At 45.8% G+C, this 27,309-nt stretch overlaps 1 protein-coding gene across 1 annotated transcript in view; it reads left to right on the forward strand.

Annotated features, from left to right (window-relative positions):
• Nucleotides 1-27,309, forward strand: part of apc2 (APC regulator of WNT signaling pathway 2) — a 219,205-nt gene that overhangs the window by 174,725 nt on the left and 17,171 nt on the right. Inside the window, 5 exon segments of the mRNA XM_038776515.1 lie at nt 11,615-11,695; nt 12,445-12,823; nt 18,112-18,207; nt 20,757-20,896; nt 25,077-25,154. Coding sequence (XP_038632443.1) covers nt 11,615-11,695; nt 12,445-12,823; nt 18,112-18,207; nt 20,757-20,896; nt 25,077-25,154 — 774 coding nt within the window.

A 27,309-nucleotide genomic window follows, 5' to 3' on the forward strand; every position in this document is an offset into this window, starting at 1 on the left:
AGCTGTGTCTGAACCATTAAACTCTCAATCACAGGCTAGTGGAAAACATTTCTCTGAAATGGGATGGGCTTTTACATTTCAGAGGGTGTCAGGAGAATTGAAGTCTTTTCAGTGCACTGGACGTTCGAGGAAGCCTCTGACACTTGTAACAGGTGATGCTTTAAAGGCTTTTGTCTGATCTGAGGAAAGGGAAAGTGTTTCTGCTTTGATTCTTCACTGGACTGCTGTCAGGAGGAGCAGTTCAGGCTGAGGAGGCCACCTCAGAGTTTAAAATGTCATACCCTGGGGGCAGCATGGTGGCGCGGTGGTTAGCATTTCTGCCTCACGGCGCCGAGGTCCCAGGTTCGATCCCGGCTCTGGGTCACTGTCCGTGTGGAGTTTTTTTTTAAATGTCATACCAGGAGGATGCTGTTCAGCAGAGGGCTCCCTTTCCCAGCATCTGCTCCCTCAGACAAAAGCTTTTGTAGCAGCAGCTCTTACAAGTGTCAAAGATTGATCTCCAGGTTGCCCAGGGCTGAAAGTGTAGACCTGACATGGGATCCCCATCCTGGGGGTCCCAGGCTCAACTCCGAGCCCACCCAACCACCAGGACCCTTGGGGGGGTGGGGGGGGGGGGAACAGCTTCCTCTGGCAGGGACAAGGTCACATTATCAGTGCCATGACCCCCTTGAAACCCCTCGTGCTCCACAGCTGCAGGGCTGAACTTGAACTTGAACTTTCCTGCCAGTGCGGGGCAGGTAGCTACTGCCGGTGGTGGGCGAGCGGAGAATGGCAACGGGTCTGGTGCCTGATACCGAACCCATTTTTCAGCCGGCGATCCATTCTCTGCCCAAACAAGACTCCCGGTCGTAGTGACGGGGAATGGAGAATCCCGGCCTCAGTTAGACATAGAATTTACAGTGCAGAAGGAGGCCATTTGGCCCATTGAGTCCACACCGGAAAGACCAACCCACCGAAGCTCACACCTCCACCCTATTCCCACAAACCAGTAACCCCACCTACTCTTGTTTTGAACATTATGGGCAATTTAGCATGGCCAATTCACTTAACCTGCACATCTTTGGACTGTGGGAGGAAACCGGGGCACCCGGAAGAAACCCACACAGAGACGGGGAGAACGTGCAGACTCCGCACCGACAGTGACCCAAACCGGGAATCTTCAACCATCCCTTCACCTGAACTTTAGAAGAACAATAGAGGTTGGATTTCCCATCCATTGATAGTATAAGGCTGGATTCGCTGATAGCATTGTTCGGTGAATGATTAAGTAAGTGTGTGTTGTTGAAATCTTAATATTGCATTAATAGGTATCTATAATATGGTAGCAAATCTAACTCTAAAGTATTGAAAAGTGAAACGAGGGCTGAAATATCAACTCTACCGATGACAGATTTAGGAAGGGCACAGTAAGAAGTCTTACAACACCAGGTTAAAGTCCAACAGGTTTCTTTCAAACACTAGCTTTCGGAGCGCAGCTCCTTCCTCAGGTGAAGAATCTGTGCTCACCCCAGTCCAACGCCGGCATCTCCACATCAGATTTAGGAAGGGACTGGTTAGATAGTTGCTGGAAAATTAATTGAGGGAAGTGATGGATGCCATACAGTGCATAATATTTTTCACTCTTTGGTAGCTGGTGATACTGGCTGTAGTGGTTCATTGAAAGACTGGGATAGTAACTGTGTAAAGGACAGAGAGGAAGAAGTGCTTCTGAAATGAGTTTATGGGGAGTTTTCTGAATCCGGGTGCTTCTGGCCTAGGGAGGAAGGAAGCCCCTGCTCTATTTGTTCCGGGGCATAAGGTGGGTCAAGCGGATCAAGTGTCAGTGGAGGAACATTTAGGGGACAGTGGTTAGGGCTAACTATAGATCAGAACTGATGACAGGTTAGCGACCTGCTGCTGGAAAAGCCTCGCTATGGGAACAGATGAAAGTTTGCTCTTAACACTCTTTCCCCTTTGGTTTCTGTGGCCATTAACACCCGGTTTCATTGGGTTTCTGTGGCTGTGACTCATCTTTCATTCTCACTCCACAGTATAAATATTTCTCACTTTCTCTGTCAGCTTTGACAGAGTCATCGGACTCGAAACGTTAGCTCTTTTCTCTCCTTACAGATGCTGCCAGACCTGCTGAGATTTTCCAGCATTTTCTCTTTCATCTCTGATTCCAGCATCCACAGTAATTTGCTTTTATTAGATGAAAGTTTTGCCTCGTGCACCACTCATGCGGGATGAGAAACAGGAACAATAGCATCCCAGCATTAAAAATTAATTAATTTGGTGGGCCAACTTCACTAATCTGACCCTGGTAAATCAGAATCAATGATAAGAAGGCAAACTATAACAGAGCAGGGGGCTATCTTGAAAGCAGCTACTGTAGAGGTACCTTGCCACAAGGGGAAAGAGTAGGACAATCAAATCCAGAGCGCCCTAAATGACAAAGGTGATAGGGAGAAAGGTAAAGCAGAAAAAGGCTGCAGATGAGAGATTCCAGATGGATAAGACCATTGAGAACGAGGCTGAGAAAGTTTCTAGCAGGGGGTAGTGAACAAAAGAGAAGCAAAGAGGGAGTATAAGAAGAGACTAGCAGCGAATGTAAAGGGGAATCCAAAAGTCTTCTAATGGTAGGTATAGAAATAATAAAATGGTCTTAAATGAGGAGCGTGGTGATTTAGGGACCAAAAAAGGGATTTATACATGGAGGCTGGGAGCATGGCTGAACTACTAAATTAGTATTTTAAATATTTGTCTTTACAAAGGAAGAAGGCGCTACCCACATCATTGTAAAAGAGGAGACAGTTGAGTCATTGGATGGGCTAAAAATTGAGGGAGTGGAGGTATTAAAGGAGGTATTAGATGGGCTGACTGTACCTCAAATTGATAAGTCACCAGGACCAGATGACATATATTTAAGGATACTGAGGGAAGCAAGGGTGGAAATTATGGAGATTCTGGCTACAATATTCCAATCCTCCTGAGATAAATAGATGGTTCTACAAGCAACTTAATTTAATTTCAGAGGTGGGAATTTTTTTTAGAAACAACAATTCAGGCCAAAGGTGGAGTTAAGGATAACCAGCATGGTTTGTTAACTGCCCATTGACTTGCTTGAGCTTTCTGATGAGACTATGGAGAGGGTTGATAAGGGCACTACAGTTGATGTGGTGTACATTGTTTTTCCAAAGGCATTTGATAAAGTGCTGCATAACAGGCCTGTCAGCAAAGTTAGAACGCACTGAGTAATAGGGCAGTGGCAGCATGTATACAAAATCAGCCGGAGAAAAATGAAATGGAGGGTAGTGATGAATCATTGTTAATTGGATTACGGGAAGATATACCGTATATACTCGCGTATCCTTCAATCTCGCGTATCATGCGACCCCTAAATTTTCATCCCGAAAACATGATTTTATGGTATAGCTCATGTATCATGGGAGTCACTTTTTTGGAAATTAATTTTGGAAACTAAAACTTCCAAATGGTATCATTGTGTGTGGTTTCTGCAGAGTGGATTCTGCTGTGAAAGCTGTTCGTGATTCGAACAGCTTTCCAGCTGGCTTTGCTCGCGTTGTTCAGCCACTTGCCGTTTCCATTCATAAAAACATGAATGGAAACGTCAAGTGGCTGAACATCTTCCCATCAGAATGCTGTGGTCAAAATCTGAAGAGTAGTATTCTGATGGGAAGATGTTCAGCCACTTGACGTTTCCATTCATGTTTTTATGAATGGAAACGGCAAGTGGCTGAATGACGCTAGTAAAGCCAGCTGGAAAGCTGTTCGAATCGCGAACAGCTTTCACAGCAGAATCCACTCTTCCCATCTTCCCATCAGAATACTACTCTTCAGATTTTGACCACAGCATTCTGATGGGAAGATGTTCAGCCACTTGACGTTTCCATTCATGTTTTTATGAATGGAAACGGCAAGTGGCTGAACGACGCTAGTAAAGCCAGCTGGATGCTATGTGACTTATCTTGGCCAGCATTTCACACCCGCGATTTTTGTACCTCGCGTATCATGCGACCCCCGAAATTTAGGCTTCAAATTAGGTGCTCAAAAGTCGCATGTTATGCGAGTATATACGGTATATAATATATATAGTGGGGTTCACTAGAGATTGGTGTTAGGACCTCTGCTTTTCTTGATCCTAGACTTGGGTGCTGTTACGACCCCCTGGGCTCGTCCTCGGTCAATTCCAGCCCCACTTGACCCTGAGTCGTAACACAATTGAAATTCATAATTCATTCTTGGAAAAACACCCAAAGCCTTTCTCCCTTTGGCTGCCCAATAACTCCGGTCACCAGGTTTGTAAAGTTAATCCCAATTATTTTTTATTAATAACAAGAACTATAATTCTGTATGCAGCAAATACAACAGGTTAATTATTATCTATTTCTTAACCCCCCCCCCCATAACTCTCCCCCCCACCATTTACACACACAGACAAGACAGACAAACAAATGCAGAGGGGAAAAGAGGGGTGTAAAAATAATAAGCAAAAAGGATAAGAGTCTTTGTTTCAGAAGGTTGTCTTCTAACACACCTTCCTTCAATCTCAGCTTTCAGTTCAAGGTTTCTGCTTTCATCCTGCAATGATTTTCACTGTAGATTCATCCAGGTCTCTGCAGTTTCAGAAATACAGCAGTTTTTCTAGATAAACATGGGAGAGAGAGAGACAAAGAGAGAGAGAGACAGAAACAGAGACATAGCGAGAGAGAGAGACATAGCGAGAGAGAGAGACAGAGACAGAGTGAGAGAAAGACAGAGAGAGAGATAGAGAGACATAGCGAGTGAGATAGATAGAGAGACATAGCGAGTGAGATAGATAGAGAGACATAGCGAGTGAGATAGATAGAGAGACATAGCGAGAGATAGATAGAGAGACATAGCGAGTGAGATAGATAGAGAGACATAGCGGAGAGAGAGCTACAGACATAATGAGAGAGAGAGAGACAGAGACATAGCGAGAGAGATACAGACATAGTGAGAGAGAGAGATACAGAGACATAGCGAGAGAGAGAGCTACAGACATAGTGAGAGAGAGAGAGACAGAGACAGAGACATAGCGAGAGAGAGAGATACAGACATAGTGAGAGAGCGAGGGACAGAGACAGAGACATAGCGAGAGAGAGAGACATAGAGAGACAGAGACAGAGTGAGAGAGAGAGAGAGAGAGAGACAGAGAGAGAGAGACAGAGACATAGCGAGAGAGAGAGACAGAGACAGGGACATAGCGAGAGAGAGACAGACAGACATAGTGAGAGAGAGAGGGACAGAGACAGAGACATTGCGAGAGAGAAAGAGACAGACAGAGAGAGAGAGAGAGAGACAGAGACAGGGACATAGCGAGAGAGAGAGATACAGACATAGTGAGAGAGAGAGGGACAGAGACAGAGACATTGCGAGAGAGAAAGAGACAGAGACAGAGTGAGAGAGAGAGAGACAGAGAGAGAGAGACAGACAGAGAGAGAGAGAGAGACAGACATAGCGAGAGAGAGAGAGACAGAGACATAGTGAGAGAGAGAGACAGAAACAGAGAGAGAGACAGAGACAGAGAGAGAGAGACATAGCGAGTGAGATAGAGAGACAGAGAGAGCGAGAGAGAGGCAGAGACATAGCGAGAGAGAGAGGGACAGAGACAGAGACATAGTGAGAGAGAGACAGAGACAGAAACAGAGAGAGACACAGAGACAGAGACAGAGAGAGAGAGAGAGAGAGAGAGACGCTCCTTTCCCCTTGAGTGTCCAGATCTCGACTGTGCTTTCCTGGTTCTCTGACAAAAATCCCACTCGGGTAGAATCCAATCACTGCCAGTTACTGGGTAAAATGTGGCCTTTTGGCCAATTAATTGGCCACCAGCCAACCAATTGAACCAAGTCCCACCGATCTCTCGGGTGCCAAAAAGTCTGGGTTCTACTGTCCGAAGGCTAGTACAGTGAACTATGTCGTGACTTTTGAGTTCCTCACTTCCGCTGCTCGACCTAAAGACATAGGTTCATTAGGCATCCATGGGTTAAACTGATAATGGCAAAATTAAAGAAAAGGGAAATAAGGGAATCAATAGGAAGGGCCCTCACAGTGTATTGGACACAATTTCAAAATTAGTGAATGACACAAACTTAGAAGTACTGTGAGCATTGTAGTAATAAACAGTGAAAGGACATAGACAGGCTGATAGAATGGGCAAACAAATGGCAGAAGAGATTCAACGCAGACTAGTTATCCAAAGACACAGCACAAGATCTGGAGACTCAACGCACGGCACAAGATGAAATTTGAATTTGAAAGCTGGAATTAAAAGTCTAAGACGATTAAATTTAATGCACACGCTTGTGAAACCATTGTTATAAAAACCCATCTGATTCACTAAACTTGCCCCCTCACACGTGACTCTTAAATGCCCTCTGAAATAAACCCTGGCCACATCCCGTCAATGAATTTTTTAAAAACTTTGTTCGTGTCGATAGATTTGGGGCTGTTCTCCTTGGAGATGGGAAAATTCAGCTTGAGGCGTTCACAATGATGAAAGGTTTGGACAGAATTGATGGGGCGAAACTGATTTAAGAGGATTGGCAAGGGAAGCAACGTGCCATATGGAAAAGCTTTTTTACGCAGTGAGTGGAATGGATTGAGAGTGTGGAGGGGGCAGATTCAATCGAAGCCAAGAGAAAATTGGATGATTATCTGTAGTGAAACAAATTGCAGGGGTACAGGGAAAGGAGAGGTAAGTGGGAGTTGCTTGCAGAGAGCTGCCATACAGACGATGGGCCAAATGGTCTCCTGTCTTGTACATTCCTATGTTCCAATTTAGATGTTTGGCAATAATTCATTGCAGTGAATAATTTTACACGTAAAACATCACCACAGGAGAAAATTTGACAGCTAAGAGTTTTTCAAAATTGGGCCTATTCAAATGCTCATCATTTATGTGACATTTTTCACAGTCCTGACAATCATTTGTTAACTTCTGTCTTTCAAAGTATTACAGTGAGCGACCGAATAACAATTAATTCCATGTGGAAGTGAAAGATTAGCGAGGGAAGTGGTTACGTATATTATTGCTCTTCATCTGAATCTATACATTTAATTATTGCCTAGAAAGTCTGCTCCAGAGATAATGTTGGTCTTTTTAAGAGGTTTGAGGCTCGCATGACTGATTTTGCTGATGGGAGTGAATCTCTCAGACTTCGCAGGTCAAGCGTCCCAGGAGCCCAGGAATGGATTTTTTTTTTATCTGTCAGAGATATACCCTGGAGCCTAAGTAGTGGTTTTCTCACTATTAAAATTCTCTATGGAAGAATATATTTAACTCGAGAATATATTTTTAAAAAATAGGCCCATGTCTGCCATGACTGCCAAGTGTAGCATTTCCAGAGACACTGTGGGCTTCTGGCAGAGGTCATTGCCTGTGAGTTACGACTAACCATAACTCACACAGCTCTCTGGTTCTCTAGAATGAACACTTGATTCACTAACTTAGGAACCGGCTTGTTCCCCAGCGCTGTTCTTTTCTAACCGATTGCCCATAGATGTGTAAGAGAGGCCCGAAATGACACAGCGGACCAATATACCATCTTATGAAGGAACAATTTGTTTCCACTTATCTCAAATGCCCTGCTGAGATGTGTAAACTGAAGCTCAACCAGCATCGTGGACGGATCGGAGAGTCAAAACTTCGCAATTGTGCAATTTCTAAACCTACACTTGTATTGACTTTCTATATAATATTAGAAGCAAGTGAAAATTCCTTCCAACGACTCTGCCATCCTCTAAACTTGTCCTCTTGTGCATTCCTGATTCCCTTTGCCCCATCATTATCATCCGTGGCTTTAAGTATTGCCGTGGTGGGCTTCTACGAACTAACCACAAGAGACTCAGGTTGTGATAGTTTAATCATGATTCAAGCATGGACAGCACTACCCCAGAGAAAGCTCTGAAGCAGCACTCCCCTCTAACACAGCCGTCACATGGACACCACTGTAATACAGCACTCTCAGCTCTAAGTCATAGATATACACTGTATTTACATAGTTAGTCAGTACACAGAACATTGTTTTAAATTCCAATCTGGTCTATATAGGCTGAGTGTTAAACCTTCACCCAAAAGCAGAACTCGCTATGCGCTCCTGATTAAATGTCTATCCTTCTAACCACAACCTTGCTGGAGAGTTCTACAAATCCCAGATCCTTGGGGTGTGCAAAGTTCACTCGTGGTATAAACATTTAACTAGTGGGTGCTCTTTAATCTAATGCAGGGGTGCTAGCTCTAAACTTCCTCTTTCTGAATGTTTATTTCCCCTAACACAGCATCAAGGACCTAAGCTGTGAAATTCCCTCCCTATCTGTTTCTTCACTTTTAAGATACTCTTTAAAACCTACCTCTTCGACTACTTACTATGTATTAAAGGTGAGAGAGGGAAACCAGGGAATTATTGACAAATTAGCCTACTGTTTATTATTGGGAAACTCTTACAGTTTATAATTAAAGTGGCTGAACCACCTTGAAACGTTTCAGACTATCAGAGAGGCAGCCTGAATCTGTAACGGGCAGGTCATGCCAGATGAATCTGATTGAAGTTTCTGAACAGGGGATAAAAGCAGCGGGTGTGGAAATGTCGATTAATGACATTTGTATGGAGTTCCAGAAGGTGTTTAATAAAGTCCTTTGTAAGAGATTAGGAACGGCACGGTGGCACAGTGGTTAGCACTGCTGCCTCACAGCTCCAGGATCCCGGGTTCTGTACGTTCTCCCGTGTGTGCGTGGTTTTCCTCCGGGTGCTCCAGATTCCTCCCACAGTCCAAAGATGCGCTGGTTAGGTGAATTGGCCATGCTAAATCGCCCTTATTGTCCAAAAGGTTAGCTTGGGTTACGGGGTTCGGATGGAGGCGTGGGCTTACGTAAGATGCTCTTTACAAGGGCTGACGCAGCCTCAATGGGTTGAATGGCCTCCTTCTGCACTGTATATTCCATGATTAAAGCTGAAACCCATGCAATTAAAGGCAAATTATTGGCCTGGTTGGAAATGAGCTGAGCAGAAGCAAATAGAGAGTAGGAATAATGGGCAAGTGCTCCATTTGGCAGGTATGATGAGTAGGATTCTGTACAGCTCTGTCCTGGGCCTATGACTATTCATTGCATTCCTTAAAGATGGCTTTTGGTGGCTATATTTGGGCTTTTGCACTTGCTGGAGCAGCAGGCGAGTGCGGGGGCAGAGGTCCTTGCCTTCCCTTTGTTGGTTGCTCGGAGACGGGTCCTGTTGAGTTTGAGGTTGGTGCAGCCGGATGGTGTGTGTTTTGTAGAGCTAATGGGTAAGAAGAACGGGGTGGTACTATCTCAGGGGATCTGCTCCCTGGTGTGCAAAGTGCTGCCCCCTGAAGATAGTACTCCCCCTTCCTTCCCACCCTTTTTCAGGGTTTTTGTTCAACACATGCCATGTCCATTTCTGCTAAACATGTTTTGACGTGGGCAGGGTATTATCAGGACCAATTGGTTTGTTAATAAGCTGCATTGACCCTTAATGAATTATTTAAATATGGCAGGTGGGCTGCCCATTTCAGCAGCCCCCCCCCCCCCCCCCCCCCCCCCCCCCCCCCCCCCCCCCCCATGTAATACACTCCCACCCCATGTTACTAATCTGGAAGTTAGAAGGTTAAGGAGTGATCTGATTGAGGCATTCAAGATAAGGCGGCATGGTGGCATAGTGATTAGCACTGCTGCCTCACAGTGCCAGGGACCCGGGTTCAAATCCAGCCTTGGGTGGCTGTGTGGAACTTGCACGTTCTCCCCGTGTCTGCGTGGGTTTCCTACGGGTGCTCCAGTTTCCTCCCACAGTCCAGATATATGCAGGTTAGGTGGATTGGCCGTGCTAAATTGCCCCTCAGTGAGCAGGGATGTATGGGGATAGAATGGGGCGGGCATGGGTAGGGTGCTCATTCGAAGGGTGAGTGCAGACTCGATGGGCTGAATGGCCTCCTTCTGCACTGTAGGGATTCTATGATATTAACAGGGAAAGACAGGGTGGTTAAAGATGAACTATTTCCACTGGCTGGAAATTCTAAAACTAGGAGGCATCATCTAAGCATTAGGGCTAGACCGTTCAGGAGAGATGTTAGGAATAACATCTTCACTAAAAGGCTGGTAGTGGTTTGGAACTCTCCCACAAACAGCAGTCAAAGCTAAGTCACTTGTTAATTTTAAATATAAGATAGATAGATTTTTGTTGAGCAAAGATATTGAGGGATATGGTCCAAAGGCAGGTACATGGAGTTAGGTCACAGATCAGCCATCATCTCATTGAATGATGGGACAGGCTCGAAGGGCTGAATGGCCTGCTCCTATCTCTATGTTTCTATGCTGGTGAGCTCAGGGGTGGGAGGGAAGATGGTGGGGTTGGCATCCACCCTATATTACCAGGGTGAAATCATGCCCAGTGTGGGCACGTATCGTCCAAGCCCATGTATCCACATTTGCTGATGATGCAAAGAAAGGCAGCGATGTAGCTAAAATAGGTGAAACATAAAATTGGAATGTGACATTTCTGTTCAGGTGAATGGACAAAACTGTGGCAGAAAGGCTCCCAATTTCTTTTTAAAAAATACATTTAGAGTTCCCCATTCCAATTAAGGGGCAATTTAGCGGCCAATCCACCTACCCTGCACATCTTTGGGTTGTGGGGGTGAAACCCACGCAGACACGGGGAGAATGTGCAAACTCCACACGGACAGTGACCCAGAGCCGGGATCGAACCTGGGACCTTGGCACTGTCAGACTGCAGTGCTAACCACTGCGCCACCATGCTGCCCTTAAAGGCTCCCATTTCTACACCACATTTCACGACCACTGGATATCTCACACCACTTTGTAGCTAATTAAGTACTTTTGAATTGTAATCTCTGTTGTAATGCTGGGAATATGGAGCCAATTTGCGCACAGCAAACTCCCACAAACAGGAACATGATAATGACCAGATGAATCTGCTTTTGTGAAGGTGATTGAAGAATAAATGTTGGGCAGGGTGCCAGGGATAACCACCCAGCTCCTCTTCAAAGTAACGTCATGGGATCTTTTGCACACACGGGCAGGCAGATGGGGACTCGGAGGTGCTATCTTTTGGCTGAGGTATTAAACTGTCAGTCCAGCACTTTCTCAAAGTCGTGTCAGCATTGACTGTTGTGCTTGAGCACTGGAGTGGGACTTGACCCAGCAACCCTGTGATGCAAGAGTACCTATCAATTGAGACAAAGCTGACACTTGATAATTGACGACAAGGTGGCAATTATCACCTTTTGGACAAGGTGGCCATCCTACACAATCTCTGGTACATTGTGCTGTAATTAAGGGAAGCTGCTGATCTTGTGCACCTTACAGTGTACTGTGCGGTAAGATTCATGCTTCTGGTAGAGACTCGGCTCGTTAAGGAAACTAACTGTCCGCCACACAAATCAAAATGTTGGTGACAAAGCCAGAACTTGGTCGTGTTAATATTTACCCCTTTGATGGGCACAGACTTCACCAAAGGGTAAACGAGTAGAATTGAATCAATTACGCTTTTCGAATCGAAATAAAGAGTGTCTCTGTCACATTTTCCTTCTAAAAAGCCATGCATTTGTTTGTGTGCAGGGTCATGGAAATTCGAACGATCGAGTTGTAGACAGCACAATGAATAATTTACCTCAAGGACTGAACAACCTGGGCAGCAAGGTAAGTGTTTGTCCAGTTGTAACTGGACAAAAAGTGTAAAAGATTCCCATTCACACACAATAAACTCCATGTACGCACACAAACTCCCAGTGAAACATCCATGGTCAGGTGTCCCTATATCCATTCAGTGAGGCAAATGAAGAATGATTGACCTGAAGGATTAACTCTCTTTCTCTCCACAGGTTCTGCCTGGTCTGCTGAGTGTTTCAAGCATTTTCAGCTATTGTTTGGGCAAAGTGCTGCCGTTTGCTTATCAACAATCTAGCTTGAATGAAAACCTTCAATAGAGCAAGGGAAGAGGAATGTTTAAAAACATTTTTTTATTATTCATTTATGGGATGTGGATGCCGCTGGTTAGGCCAGCGTTTATTGCCCATCCCAAGTTGCCCTTCAGAAGGTGGTGGTGGACTGCGTTCTTGAACCGCTGCAGTCCCTGAGGTGTAGGTACACCCACTGTGCTGTTAGGGAGGGGCTTCCAGGATTTTGCCCCCAGCGACAGTGAAGGAACGGCGATATATTTCCAAGTCAGGGTGGTGCGTAGCTCAGAGGGGAACCTCCAGGAGGTGGGGTTCCCAGGTATCTGCTGCCCTTGTCCTTCTAGATGGTAGTGGTCGTGGGTTTGGACGGTGCTGCCTTAAGGCGGAAGGAATTATTGCAAGAATTGGTACAGATCCTGTAAAATCCGGAGGGGACAAAAAATAGATAATAATAAAAAAAGGAAGTAAGCCTTTCTGTGTCTCACCCTGCAGGTAGAGATGGTGTTCTGGCTGCTTTCTAGACTGGCAGCCCGTGACAAGGATGACATGTCAAAGACGTTGCTCGCCATGTCCAGCTCCCAGGACAGCTGTATCGCCATGCGCAAGTCTGGCTGCCTCCCTCTGCTCATTCAGCTCCTGCACGACAGCGAGAGGGACTCGGGGCCCAGCAGGAATTCCAACAACAGTAAGGAGGCCCGGGCCCGTGCCAGCGCCGCTCTCCACAACATCATCTACTCCCAGCCCGACGAAGGGCAGGCCAAACGAGAAATGCGTGTCCTGCACGTTCTGGAGCAGGTGCGCTTGTACTGCGAGACGTGCTGGGAATGGCTGGATACTAACAGGCAAGGAAATGGTCCAGATTCTAACAACAGTAAGTAAACAAACTGCCATTTTTGTTGGCCCAACCAACCTGGGTTTGGGTTGGTTCCTGCATGTTATTCATTGATTTCAACTGGAAATTTTAGTTGCGTTTATTTTTGGGTGGGAAGAGTTTGGTTCCAGCTCCTCCACCCTTCAGTGAGAAGTTGCCGATTGGCCTCACAGTTAAGGAGAAGAGAAAATGCTCACTATCTTTGCGAGTCTGTAAATCCAGATTGGGTTTCGGAAAGACACTTGAAGCAGCAGTGATAATGAGTTGAGGCTCAGTGCATCGTTTGGTTCACAAGATGCGGTTGTGGGGAAGATTAAGGTAATTGCCCCATTCTTCATCGCAATGGATGAGATCTTCCAGCTGTTCAGGCCGACAGAATCTTCCAGTCCCGCCAACTGTGTATCCCTGCCACGGGTTTCACGGTGGCATGGGGTGGATTCAGTGGGAAGTGACATTGACCAGAAGATCCCGTAGACAGCTGAGAGTCACACCGCAGGGAGACCGGAGAATCTGCCCCAATACCTAAACCAGTTTGCAAAGGTTATTTTGCTCCGATCTACAAAGAACATTATGTGACCCAAAGAGGATTCTCTGATCCTGAGGCTAAGTGTTGACGCCTTTGTAAACGCCGGAGCGGTTTACGACGCCGTCAACAGGCCCCAGGATCGGCGATCCCGCGCCGCACAGGGGGCCAACACGGCACTGGAGAGCCTCGCGTTGCTCCAGCTGCCGATACCGGCGTCAGAACGGGCGCCGCGGGTCCGCGTATGCGCAAACACGGCCGGCGCGACTTCGCACATGCGCACTAGTTGCCTTCTCTGCGCCGGCCCCGACGGAACATGGCGGAGAGGTACAGAGGCCCCGTGCAGAGGAACATAGGCCTCCACCAGGAAAAGCCTGCCCGTCGATCGGTAGGGCCCAATCGCGGGCCAGGCCACCATGGAGGCCCCCCCTCCCCCGCCCCGGGATCGGTCCCCCCCCCCCCCCCCCCCCCCGGGCCAGGCCACCCCCTGCAACATGAACGGCGAAGTCCCGCTGGCTCGGACCACACAAGCAGGACTCGGTCTAACACAGCCGGCACTCGGCCCATCGCGCAAGGTGAATCGCCGGGGAGTGGGGGGGGGGGGGGGTGACCGTTGAAAACGACCCCTGACGGCACTGATTCTCCGGTAACTGGAGAATCGGCGGACCAGCGTCAGAGCAGTGTAGCGTGAATCCCGCCCAGGATCTTCCGTGTATTGATAAATATTGCTGAAAAGGGATGTGCTGTCAAAGCTTTTATTCTTGCACTCATCAGGACAAACACCAGAATGCCAAATTTCAAATGATCCCAACAATCTTTTGTGACTGGAGATAAGCAGCAAGCGGGCATTCGCCATGACAATACCTCAGCGAATCAGGATCAATTTGCCCACCATGCCCTTCTCTTATGTAATATAGATTGATGCGATTGTTTGAGATTTGGCATTGTTGCCTTTAACCTAATGAGACGAGAAGTTTCGGCAACATGTCTTTCTTTTCAGCAATTTTCATGTTTCGTACTATCAAGCGATGTATATTTAAAAATACCTGGTTGAAATGTTTGTGTTGCAGTGAATCCCATTGCGTGCAGAAAACAATATTGTGATTTCTGCAGCACTGGCAATTTTCAGCTGAGGCAAAACAATAGGTGGCTGGCACCTTTGCTATTGCCTGAAGCTTTTCAGTCTTCATGCACTGATACTCGTAAAGTTAGCCTGGGGCTTTGAGAACCAATCTTTTTATTTTGCAGTTTTTCAGATCTCAAGTCCTTTTTATCGGCTTTTGAAACTCAAGCTTGTGACCATTAATCACTAATGGTAGATCTCACCCTTTCTTAGAATTGCAGAGGTTTTGACTATTCAGCCCATCGTGTCTTGTTTACTATCGGGCAGCACGGTAGCACAGTGGTAAGCACTCTTGCTTCACAGTGCCAGGGTCCCAGGTTCGTTTCCCGGCTTGGGTCACTGTCTGTGCAGAGTCTGAACGTTCTCCCCGTGTCTGCGTGGGTTTCCTCCGGGTGCTCCGGAGGAAACCCACGATTCCTCCCACAATCCAAAGATGTGCAGTTTAGGTGGATTGACCATGCTAAATCGCCCTTAGTGTCCCAAAAAAGGTTAGGTAGAGTTACTGGGTTATGGGGATGGGGTGGACGTGTGGGTTTAGGTAGGTTTCCCTTTCCAAGGGCTGATGTAGACTTGATGGGGCGAATGGCCTCCTTTTGCACTGTAAATTCTACCAGCTCTGTATCAGAGCGATTAATTCCAGTCCCATTATTTTGTTCTTTCTGGTACATTTTATTACGATTTTTCTTTAGGTGTTCATCTAATTCTTATTAAAAGGTAGAGATGGATTTGCCTTCAACACCCTATTTAGTTTCTGTTTGGAACCTTTGTGATGTCCTTCAGTTAAGTTTCTCAATGTACAAAAATGATCACAAGACAAACTTCTATAGATTTATGATTCCAAAAGCCACAAAGTTTTATCTACAAAAGCAAATGATAATTAATTTAAAGTACAGTCATGTAGAGATCATGGTACTGGATTAGATTGTGAGTTCCAGTATCACCAGTGGCCACAGGTGGTGGGGCAGTGGTATTGCCACTGGACTGGTAATCCAGAGACCCAGGATACTGCTCTGGGGACCCGGTTCGAATCCCAGAACAGCACATGGTGGAAATCACATTCAAACCAATCTGGTTCACAAATGCCCTTCAGGAAAGGAAATCTGCTGTCCTTTCTGACCAAGGTGACTCCAGACCAACAGAAATATGGCGATTCATAACTCAGTTCGAGGGCAATTTGGGATAAATGCTGGCCAGGCCACACCCCCTGAAAGAATAAGAAAAACGTCTGGTAATTTGTGGGCACCAGAACATTAATGGCTACTAGTGTTAGTGATTGTCGTTAAGGACACAACTAATTCTACTAAATAATTCCACTTCTACCATAATTGTGATGGATTACATAGGATATACAATTAATCCATGCAATATTTATGCTCTTCTCGAGCTGCCTGTCATCTTTCAGTATCCAAGGGCAGCACGGTGGCGCATGGGTTAGCTCTGCTGCCTCATGGTGCCGAGGTCCCAGGTTCGATCCCGGCTCTGGGTCACTGTCCGTGTGGAGTTTGCACATTCTCCCCGTGTCTGCGTGGGTTTCGCCCCCATAACCCAAAGATGTGCAGGGTAGGTGGATTGGCCATGCTAAATTGCCCCTTAATTGGAAAAAATGAATTGGCTACTCTAAATTTTTTTTTTGAATCTTTCAGTATCCAAATCTACCATTGTATTCCTTTATCCCCATCTCCCTCAGATTCTTGTCTAGATTCCCTTAAATGCACTAAATATACTATTCGCTCCCAGCACTCCCTGTGCTGGTGTGTTTCACATTCTCACCATTTGGGGAAAGAGGTCCTTTCTTGAATTCCCAATTGGATTTCTTGGTGACTTCTATATTGGTGGATTCTAGATAGGTTCTTGCCCACAAGAGGACACATTCTCTCTGTACCCACTCGACCAAAACCTTTCATTATTTTAAAGACCTCTAGTAGGTCACCCCCTCAACCTTTCTTTGAGGAGGAAAAGATCTCAGTCTATCAATCCTTGCCTTGTGTCTACATGTGTGTGCCTCCAACACTATGTGGTTGATTCTTAGTGGCCTCTGATGTAGCCTAGATGTGGCCCTTCAGCTGACACCACAATCACTGAACAAGGAGAAGACCTACCACCCATGTTCTTAATGCATTAAGAATGGACAGCAATTGTAACTTTGGCAGTGTTGCCCACATCCCAGCAACAAATAAAAATAACTAACTTTCCCAAAACCAGGTCGAAACATCTCTGAAGGAGTGCACTGTAAAAGCTGTAAGCTTGCCCAACACTGACGCAATAGGTAAAGTAAATTCTCAACGTAGCATTAAGTTAGAAAGACAAGATATGTTTTGGTCCTGTCCAAAGCTGGAGGATTATTGGAAGGAGGTGGATAGGGGCTAGTTTAGCACAGTGGGCTAAATAGCTGGCTTGTAAAGCAGGCCAAGGCCAGCAGCACGGTTCAATTCAAGTACCAGCCTCCCCGAACAGGCACTGGAATGTGGCAACTAGGGGCTTTTCACAGTAACTTAATTTGAAGCCTACTTGTGACAATAAGCAATTTTCATTTCATTAATTTCAGGCGTTTAGGGTAATCTCTAAAGTGGTGCACGTGAAACTGGACCCGGGTCCTCGGGAGGCCATATTCGGGGTGTCGGACCAGCCGGGGTTGGAAAAGGGCGCGGAGGCAGATATCATAGCCTTCGCCTCATTGATCGCCCAAAGGCGGATCCTGTTAGGGTGGAGATCAACCTCCACCCTGTGCCCTGGCGTGGCCGGGGGACCTGCTGGAATTCTTAATGCTTGAAAAGGTCAAATTTGAACTGAGGGGAAGGATGGAGGGGTTCTACAATTCATGGGTGTTATTCATTATGCACTTCCAAGAATTGGATCACATCGAACATTGGGGGGGGGGGGGAGTTGGGGGCTGAGAGGGTTGGGGGGAGGGGGCGGTGGGTGTTGATGGTGACTATGGGTGATTCTTGGTTCCTTTTTGTCATTTGTTTATGTTAACATGCGGGCCAATGTCTGGGGTTTTGTGGGAGATGGGATCGTTGTTAATGATATGGGGATGCACATTACATTCGTTACTGATTATTGTTTATTGTTGGGTGTAAATGTGGGAGAAAATGTGAAAAAGGAGAATAAAATTTTTTTTTTTTTAAAGTTAGAAAGACAAGAAAATTCCACCTTTCACGGAATTTAAAGCACAGAAAAAGGCCATTTGCCCAAATGGTCCAGGCCAGTGTTTAAGCTCCACACAAATCTCCTCCCAACGTACTTCATCTGACACTATTAGCATACCCCTTTCTCATGTACTTAATCAGCTTCCCCTTCAAGATATCTCTGCTCTTTGCCTCATGGTCTGCTACAATCTAGCTGATCTCAGTGGGGTCACTTGGACGAGCTAGGGGAGAGTTATCGGCACCTAGGCCGAGATGTAGGAGCTAGAAGGAGGCCATTTGTCCCATCGAGTCTGCGCCGCCATTAAGTGAGAACTGATCTAATAAACCTCAATTCCATTTTCCTGCCTTGTCCCCTAACCCTTGATTCCCTTACTGATTACATTTGTGGAACTAAATGCCATAAGAAGTTAAGAAAAGGAGGCGAAGGAGACAGCTAGGGACAAAAGCTGGAACTGGATGCTGCTGAATTTTGAATCTTCTTTTCTCCTTGTAGTGCCGCTGCCCATTGAGCCTCAGATCTGCCAGGCAATGTGTGCAATAATGAAGCTGTCTTTCGATGAAGAGTACCGACGCGCCATGAATGAACTTGGCAAGTTGCAAAAACTGTTATTTAGCTGTTTCTTGGATGTCCTCTGGGTGTCCCCATGAATTCTTCATTTTAGTTGGTGGTACCTTGCAGAGGAAAATTTGGTTTTGTGATTGGATTTTATGGAGCATTTCAAAGGAACAAGCCCTTGAGAAAAGGTGAGATGTAATAAACCCAAGGTTGAAGCCTAAAATGGCCAGACTAACTGGAGCTCATTCATGTGCGTGACACAGAACATAGTGTAGTACATGCGAAGATAATTATGCCCGCTGGAGTCTTATTAGAGGACTAGAGTTCCAGCCACGGCCAGCTGTTATTAATGGTACTAACTGCACATATATTGTGCTTTAATGAACAGAAATAATGGCACTTTAGGTTGTTGGGGAGGTGGTGGGGGGGGGGGGGGGGGGGGGGGGGTGGGTAGTGCTGGTTGTGGACACTGAGAAAGGAATGGAGAAGATTAGGGGCGGTTTGTGATGACGAGGTTACAGAGGTAGGCTTTGAGGAGGTCATGAGAAATGTAACCAACCCTGTTGACGTTTTTTTTTCCGACTTCAAAGAGGAATTTTGGGGCAAAGACTCAAGTGTTACTGTACCACCATGGGGAAAATGTGTAGCTCATGATTATAGTCTTGATTTCGTACCATTGTGATTTGGATTGGATTGGATTCGTTTATCGTCAAGTGTACCGAGGTACAGTGAAAAGTATTTTTCTGACTTCAAATGCAAACAGTCACTCAAAGCTGCCAGCCAACCAACATTGTCCCTTTTCAATTCTTTTACTAGACCAGATGCTTTCCAGAATCATAGCTGACAGAAGGGAGCCATTCGGCCCATTGTCACCTGCCAGCTCTTAGAAAGCGCAGTCATGCATCATCCTCACATCTCCACTTATTGTCCTTAATCTTGGAATTCCTCATCAGAGAATCACAGAAAACACAGTGCAGAAAAGGCCCTTCGGCCCATCAAGTCTGCACCGACACATAAAAAACACCTGATCTGCCTCCCTAATCCCATTTGCCAGCACTTGGCCCATAGCCTTGAATGTTATGACTTGCCAAGTGCTCATCCAGGTAATTTTTAAAGGATGTGAGGCAACCCGCCTCTACCACCCTCCCAGGCAGTGTGTTCCAGACCATCACCACCCTCTGGGTAAAATAGTTTTCCCTACATCCCCCCCCTAACGTCCAGTCCCTCGCCTTGAACTTGTGTCCCCTCATAACTGAACCTTCAACCAAGGGGAACAGCTGCTCCCTATCCGCCCTGTCCGTGCCCCTCATAATCTTGTCCACCTCGATCAGGTCACCCCTCAGTCTTCTCTGCTTCAGCAAAAACAACCCAGGACTACCCAACCGCTCTTCATAACTTAAATGTTCCATCCCAGGCAACATCCTGGTGAATCGCCTCTGCACCCCCTCCAGTGACATCACATCCGTCCTATAATGTGGTGACCAGAATTGCACACAGTATTCCAGCTGTGGCCTCACCAAAGTTCTATACAACTCCAACATGACCTCCCTGCTTTTGTAATCTATGCCTCGATTGATAAAGGCAGGTGCCCCATATGCCTTTTTCCCCACCCTATTAACCTACCCTTCTGCCTTCAGAGATCTGTGGACAAACACGCCAAGGTCCTTTGTTCCTCAGAATTTCCAAATATCATGCCGTTCATTGAATACTCCCTTGTAGAATGACCCCTTCCAAAGTACATCACCTCACACATTTCATTGTTAAATTCCATCTGCCACTATCTTCCTATTTGACCATCCCGCCTGTATCTTCCTGTAACCCCAGACACTAAACCTCACTGTTAGCCACCCGGCCAATCTTTGTGTCATCCGCAAACGTACTGATCCATCCCCCCCACTTCGTCATCTATGTCATTTATATAAATGACAAATAATAGAAGACCCGGCACAGATCCACAAGAGAAATTTGATGAAGAAATGTAACTGTGCAGTTGAGATTCGGAGCCCTGAATTTCAATTTCAACTCAGGAGACTGTGTTCATTTCAACTGAGCACAGTAAGAAGTCTTACAACACCAAGTTAAAATCCAACAGGTTTGTTTCAAACACGAGCTTTCGGAGCACTGCTCCTTCCTCAGGTGAAGGCTCCTTCCTTCACCTGAGGAAGGAGCTGTGCTCCGAAAGTTAGTGATTCGGAACAAACCTGTTGGACTTTAACCTGGTGTTGGAAGACTTCTTACTGTGCCCACGCCAGTCCAACGCCAGCATTCCCACATCATGGCATTTCAACTGACTCATAGAGGTCTCAGGTTCTGTAATTGAGTCATTTTGAATCATGAATTGTTGGGAAAAAAACTAGTTTGGAACAAGATCACCTGCTGGATCCTAACAAGCTCTGCAAAATATCACCTGTTACATCTCTAACTTTTTTCAGTTCTAATGAGAGGCGATTGACCTGATAGCTCCTCTCTCCACGTATGTTGCCTGACCTGCTGAGCATTTCAAACATCTCCTGTTTCTATTTCTGAGACTTGTGAGTCTTACAGTTGTTACTTTCTCGCCCTGCTCCCCTTCCCAAATGCAGGAGGCTTGCAGGCCGTTGCTGAACTTCTTCAGGTTGATTGTGACATGTATGGGCCCACCAATGATCCACTGAATTCAGCCCTGCGTCGGTATGCAGGAATGGCCCTGACTAACCTCACCTTCGGAGATGTAGTCAATAAGGTGAGTAACTAACTGCACCGTCTCCATGTACACCTGAAGTGCTGAATTAGAAAAAAGAGAGAAGGATTTGCAGAGTAGCCTTTGCTTTTAGTACAAGAATAATGTTCGGAGGACTCAAGGCGGATCACACCACTCCTGTGGCTGCTATTACGACCTTTATGATGTTTCTGCTCATATGTTACAATGTGTGGTAGTCACCACTAGTGGTATATTATATGTATTACGGCACTGCCTGTATATTAGAGGTACAATGGTAAATCCCTGCCTGCTGGCTCCGCCCAGCAGGTGCCGTATAAAAGTGTGTGCTCTCCGGCGCTGCAGCCATTCTGGTTCCAGCTACAGGAGGCACAACATCTTGTTCAATAAAGCCTCAATTGTTCCACCATTCTCGTCTTGTGGTAATTGACGGTGCATCACAATGTTCGTGCAAGAGTAGGAAATTAGGGGCACATGATGTGACTACATATTGATGGGGTGGGTGGCAATTGGCCTGCTCGCAATAATAAAACAATACAGCACAGAAAGCGACCAATTTATTATTTCATGAGATGTGGGTATCACTGGCAAGGCCAGCATTTGTTGCCCATCCCTAATTGCCCTTGAATGGAGTGGCTTGCTTGGCCATTTCAGAGGGCAGTCCAGAGTCAACCAACCACATTGCTGTGGGTCTGGAGTCACATATAAACCAGACCGGGTAAGGATGGCGGATTTCCTTCCCTAAAGGGGCAGTAGTGAATCAGGTGGGTTTTTACAACATTCAGTGATAGTTGCCATGGTCACCATCAACTTTATAATTCCAGATTTATCATTCGAGTTTAATTCCACAAGCTGGTATAGCAGTGTTGGGATTTCAACCCATGTCTCCAAAGCCTGGGTCTCAATCCAATGACATTACCACCATTGTCTTCCCACCCAGTTTGTGTAATGAATCTCTGCTCTTTCCCGCTATCCATGCACTTTTCTTCTCCTTCAAGATTCCTATTGGATACAAAACCAACACTCTGTCAAGCATTGCAAATCCTGACTACTTGTAGCATCAAAAATTATTTCCCTTGTGCCACCACTGGTACTTTTATCAATCACCTTAAATCTGTGTTGTCTAGTTCTCAACACTTCAGCCATTAGAAACAGTTTCTCTCCATTTACCCCTGTTTAGCCCTTTCTGATTTCGAACACTTCTATCAAACTTCCTCTCAGCATTTTCTGTTCCAAGGGGGAGACCCTCAGGGTCAATCTATCTATGTGATTGTAAGCCCCCATCACAAGCACTATTTTAGTAAATCTCTTTGATACCTTTTCCAAAGCCTTAATGGTCTTCCTGAAGTGTGGTGCCCAGAATTGGATGCAAGATTCCTTTGGGACAGAAGTAGAGTTTTATACGCATTTAGCATAACTTCCTGGCTTTTGTAACCTATGCTTCCAGTCACAAAGCCCAGGATCCTATATTTTTATTGATCGCCTTGTTCGCCTGTCTTGTCATCTTCAGGCTTTTGTGTGCAAATATCCTCTAGCATCTCTCTCTTTCCTACACCCACATTAAAGTTGTACCATTTAGCTTGTACTGAGTCCTTATTCTTCCTTGCAAAATCTATCACCTCACTCCTTTATGAATTGAATTCACCTGCCGTTTGTCCACCATTCCACCAGCCTGTCTATGTCCTCTTAAAGTCTGTTATAGAATCATAGAATTTACAGTGCAGGAGGAGGCCATTCGGCCCATCAAGTCTGCACCGGCTCCTGGAAAGAGCACCCTACCCAAGGTCAACACCTCCACCCTATCCCCACAACCCAGTAACCCCACCCAACAGTAAGGGCAATTTTGGACACTAAGGGCAATTTATCATAGCCAATCCACCTGCTTTACTGTTGACTATACTTTCACGTTCTTGTGTTAAAGCAGATTTCAAAGTAATGATCTGTTTCCCCCCCGAACCAATTATCAATGTACGATTAGTGCTTGTACAAGTGCTAACTTTATTCCGCATGGTAAACAGCACAAATTCGGTGCGTATTGCCTAACCTCTCGTGTTAAGATATATGTGGGTATTCATTGTACTCCATCTGTTGCTGTGGAATTAAAAGGATCACAGTTACTGAAGATCAATACAATGATATAACTTGTGTAAATCTATGATAATAACTATTGAACGCCTGGAATTAATATACCACGGGCAGAGGGAAGCGGGAAGCAATCATTCACTCCGTACTGGTCGAGTGGGAATTCCCAATATACTCAATCTTTCGGATAATTTTTACCTCATTACAATGTTCACATCAAGCCAAGATTGATGGAAGAGAAGCTGGTGTCGACCGACATAGAAGTCAATCAGATTGACATTAAAACTTTTCAGATCCGTTTATTTGCCAGTAGATGAAATTCGTTTTCATTCTGTCAATTTATGTTTGGCAATCTTTTAAGTTTATTGATGAATATATAATCTGATCTGCAACTCATCCGTTATTGAAACAGCGAATCTTCTGGAATGAGAAGCCCCCTTTTTAAGTCCGAGATGAGGAGAATTATTTTCTCTCCGAGGGTGGTTGGTATGTGGAATTCTCTTCTACAGAAAGCAGTGGGGGCCGGGTCATTGAATTTGTTCAAGCCTGAGTAGATAGATTTTTGACAGATGAGGGTGTCGAGGGCTATGTCGGGGCAGTCAAGAACACGGAGTCGAGACCACAGCCAGATCAGCAGCCATTTTAAGGAATGGCGAACCAGGCCCAAGGGGCTGAATGGCCTCCTCCTGTTTCTAAGTCCTATGTTCCTACAGGTCAGAGAGGGCAGACTGTTTAACCTTTTCCAAAACAGTTACGGATCACATGGAACGTTCAAACTGGTCATGGGCAATCGCTGTTCCTGATAGGAAGGTGGCTGAGTAGCGGACCAGTAATCCAGAGGCCCAGGCTAATGCTCTGCGGACCCGGATTCCAATCCCAGATGGTGAAATTTGAATTCAGCAAAAGTCGAACAACGACCGTAAAATTATTGTCGTAAAAGCCCAACTGGTTTCCTAATGTCCTTTCAGGAAGGAAATACGCTGTCCTTACCTGGTCTGGCCTATGGATTTGATTCTCCGGTCCCCCAGCCCCGTGTTTCTCAGGGAGGTGCCATCTGCTGGTGGCAGGATTATCTACTCCCGCCGCTTGCCAATGGGATTTCCTATTGAAGCCACCCTACACTGTCGGGAAACCGTGAGGGTGGGGTTCTGCTGGCGGGAACACAAAATCCCAACTGCCAGAGAATTCCAGCTTATATGTGACTCCAGACCCACACCAATATCCTTGACTGTTTTTTTTTTAAACCCTCTAAAATGGTCTAGCAAACCACTTGAGGGCAATTAGGGATGGGCAATGAATTTTGGCCCAGCCAATGGCACCCACATTGAATAAATGAACAAAATGACAGGAATGACGATACCGTCCTCTTGCAACAAGCCTCCCCCTTTCCCTCACCCTCTCTTAATGAAACTTAATACTTGTTAAGATATTATTCCAACCAGAACCTCAAGACAGTTGTTCTCCATGTGGGAGTCGCAATTGTGAGTTTCAGTAAGTTAGCCAACCTTTGGACAGTGGTTAGCACAACCGCCTCACGGCGCTGAGGTCCCAGGTTCGATCCCGGCTCTGGGTCACTGTCCGTGTGGAGTTTGCACATTCTCCCCGTGTCTGCGTGGGTTTCGCCCCCACAACCCAAAAATGTGCAGAGTAGGTGGATTGGCCACACTAAATTGCCCCTTAATTGGAAAAAATAATTTGGTAATCTAAATTTTAAAAAAAAACCTTTGGACGGTATCACAGTCGATGCAGTTTTCCTTCAGGTCCAGTGAATATCATCACCAGCTTTGGGAATGTTGGCCACATAGATTTTTCCATTCGCTTCCCAGCACTGGGTACGGGATCTACTGAAACAACCTGACACTTGGCTCAGTTCGGCTAATCCACCACACAGAATCAATTCAATAGTTTATCGCAAGACTGGCCCATTTAAAATCAAGCTGATTGAAGATGTTGCCGTAATGAATCATTTTCTCATCTTCCCAGTGGAGCCACGATGTCCCATAAAACAACCAATCAGAGGTTTTCCCTTGGTCTGAAATATCGTGAGGAGAGGGAATCAAAATGTTTGGTCAATGAGATGTGCTCATTCGTTTCGTCTTCTGTGCCTGTTTTCCTTTTGCAGGCTACACTGTGCTCCAGAAAAGGGTGTATGCAAAGCATCGTGGCCCAGTTAGAATCTAAAAGTGAAGACATACATCAGGTTGGTGAATTATGAAGCATTTTTTTCAGGTCGTGTAAAAGTTTAAAGGAACATTCCAAGATAACACACTATAAAAAAGAGAAGAACATCACCCTGTCTGCTCAAACACAGTGGTTTGAAGTTTCAATGCCAGAAGTATAGCGGGTAAGGCAGATGAACTTAGAGCATTTATAAGTACTTGGAATTATGATGTTGTGACTATCACAGAAGCGCGGTTAAAGGAAGGGCAGGACTGGCAGCTGAACGTTGGAGGATATAGATGCTTCAGGAGAGATAGAGGGGGATGTAAAAGGGGTGGGGGGAGTATCATTACTGGTGAAGGAGAATATTATAGCCGTACTGCGGGAGGACACCTCGGAGGGTTCATGCAATGAGGCAATCTGGGTTGAGCTCGGGAACAGGAAGGGGGCAGTCACAATGTTGGGCATTTATTACAGGCCTCCCAACTGCCAGCGAAAGATAGAGGAGCAGATAGGTCGAGAGATTTTGGATAGGTGCTAAAGTAACAGGGTTGTTGTGGTGGGGGATTTTAATTTCCTCTACATTGACTGGGGCTCACTTAGTGCTAGAGGGTTGGATGGGGCAGAATTTGTAAGGTGTATCCAGAAAGACTTCTTTTTTAAAAATAAAGTTAGAGTACCCAATTCATTTGTTCAATCAAGGGGCAATTTTAGCATGGCCAATCCACCTGCACATCTTTGGATTGTGGGGGCGAAACCCACGCAAACACGGGGAGAATGTGCAAACTCCACACCGACAGTGACCCAGAGCCGGGATCGAACCTGGGACCTTGGTGCCATGAGGCAGCAATGCTAACCACTGTGCCACCGTGCTCCCCTCAGGAAGCCTTCTTGATGCAATATGTGGATAGTCCAACTAGGGAAGGGGCAGTACTGGATCTGGTATTGTGGAATGAGCCTGGGCAGGTGGTTGAGGTTCCAGTAGGGGAACATTTTGGGAGTAGTGACCACAATTCCATAATTTTTAGGGTACTTTTGGATAGGGATGAGGGTAACCCTCGCGTTAAGGTGCTAAACTGGGGAAAGGCAAATTACGATAACATTAGACAGAAATGGAAGAATTTGGATTGGGTGCAGCTGTTGGAGGGTAAATCAACATCGGACATGCGGAAGTCTTTCAAGCGACAGTTGATTAGGATTCAGAAAGTCACGTTCCTAAGAGAAGGAAGGATAAGTATGGGAAGTTTAGGGAGCCTTGGATAACGAGGGATATTGTGAACCTCATCAAAATGAAAAAAGAGACTTTTGTACATGTCTGGAAGGGTGGGGACAGTCAAAACCATTGAGGAGTATAAAGAAATTAGGAAGGCGAGGAAAGGTCATGAAAAGTCCTTGGCAGGTAGGATTAAGGTGAATCCAAAGGTTTTTATTCATATGTAAAAAGCAAGAGGGTGGCCAGGGAAAGGATCGGACCACTTAAGGGTAGTGGGGGGAATCTATGTGTTGAGCCAGAGGAAATGGGTGAGTTACTAATTGAGTACTTTACATCAGTGTTCACCAAAGAAAGGGACTTTGTGGAAGATGATTCTTGGCTAGGGTGTGTGGACAGTCTGGATCATGTTAATATCGAAAAAGAGTAGGTATTTGGTCTTTTAAAAAACATTACGGTAGATAAGTCTCCTGGGCCGGATGGGAGTTACCCCAGAATACTGAGGGAAGCAAGGGAGGAAATTGCTGGGGCCTTGACTGACATCTTTGTATCCTCATTGGCTACAGGGGAGATCCCAGAGGACTGGAGACTAGCTAATGTGGTACAGCTGTTTAAGAAAAGTAGCAGGGATAATCCTGGAAACTATAGACCGGTGAGCCTCATGTCAGTAGTAGGTAAATTATTGGAGAGAATTCTCAGGGACAGGATTTATATCCATTTGAAAACAAATAGACTCATTAGCGATAGACAGCATGGTTTTGTGAAAGGGAGGTCGTGCCTCACTAATTTGATCGAGTTTTTTGAGGCGGTAACAAAGGTGATTGATATGGGGAGGGCGGTGGATGTTGTTTACATGGACTTCAGTAAAGTCATTGACAAGGTGCCTCATGGCAGACTGGTACAAGAGGTGAAGTCACACGGGATCAGAGGTGAGGTGGTAAGATGGATACAGAACTGACTCAGTCACAGAAGGCAAAGGGTAGCA

Source organism: Scyliorhinus canicula, chromosome 18 (genome assembly GCF_902713615.1).
Source record: "Scyliorhinus canicula chromosome 18, sScyCan1.1, whole genome shotgun sequence".
Classification (NCBI taxonomy): domain Eukaryota; kingdom Metazoa; phylum Chordata; class Chondrichthyes; order Carcharhiniformes; family Scyliorhinidae; genus Scyliorhinus; species Scyliorhinus canicula.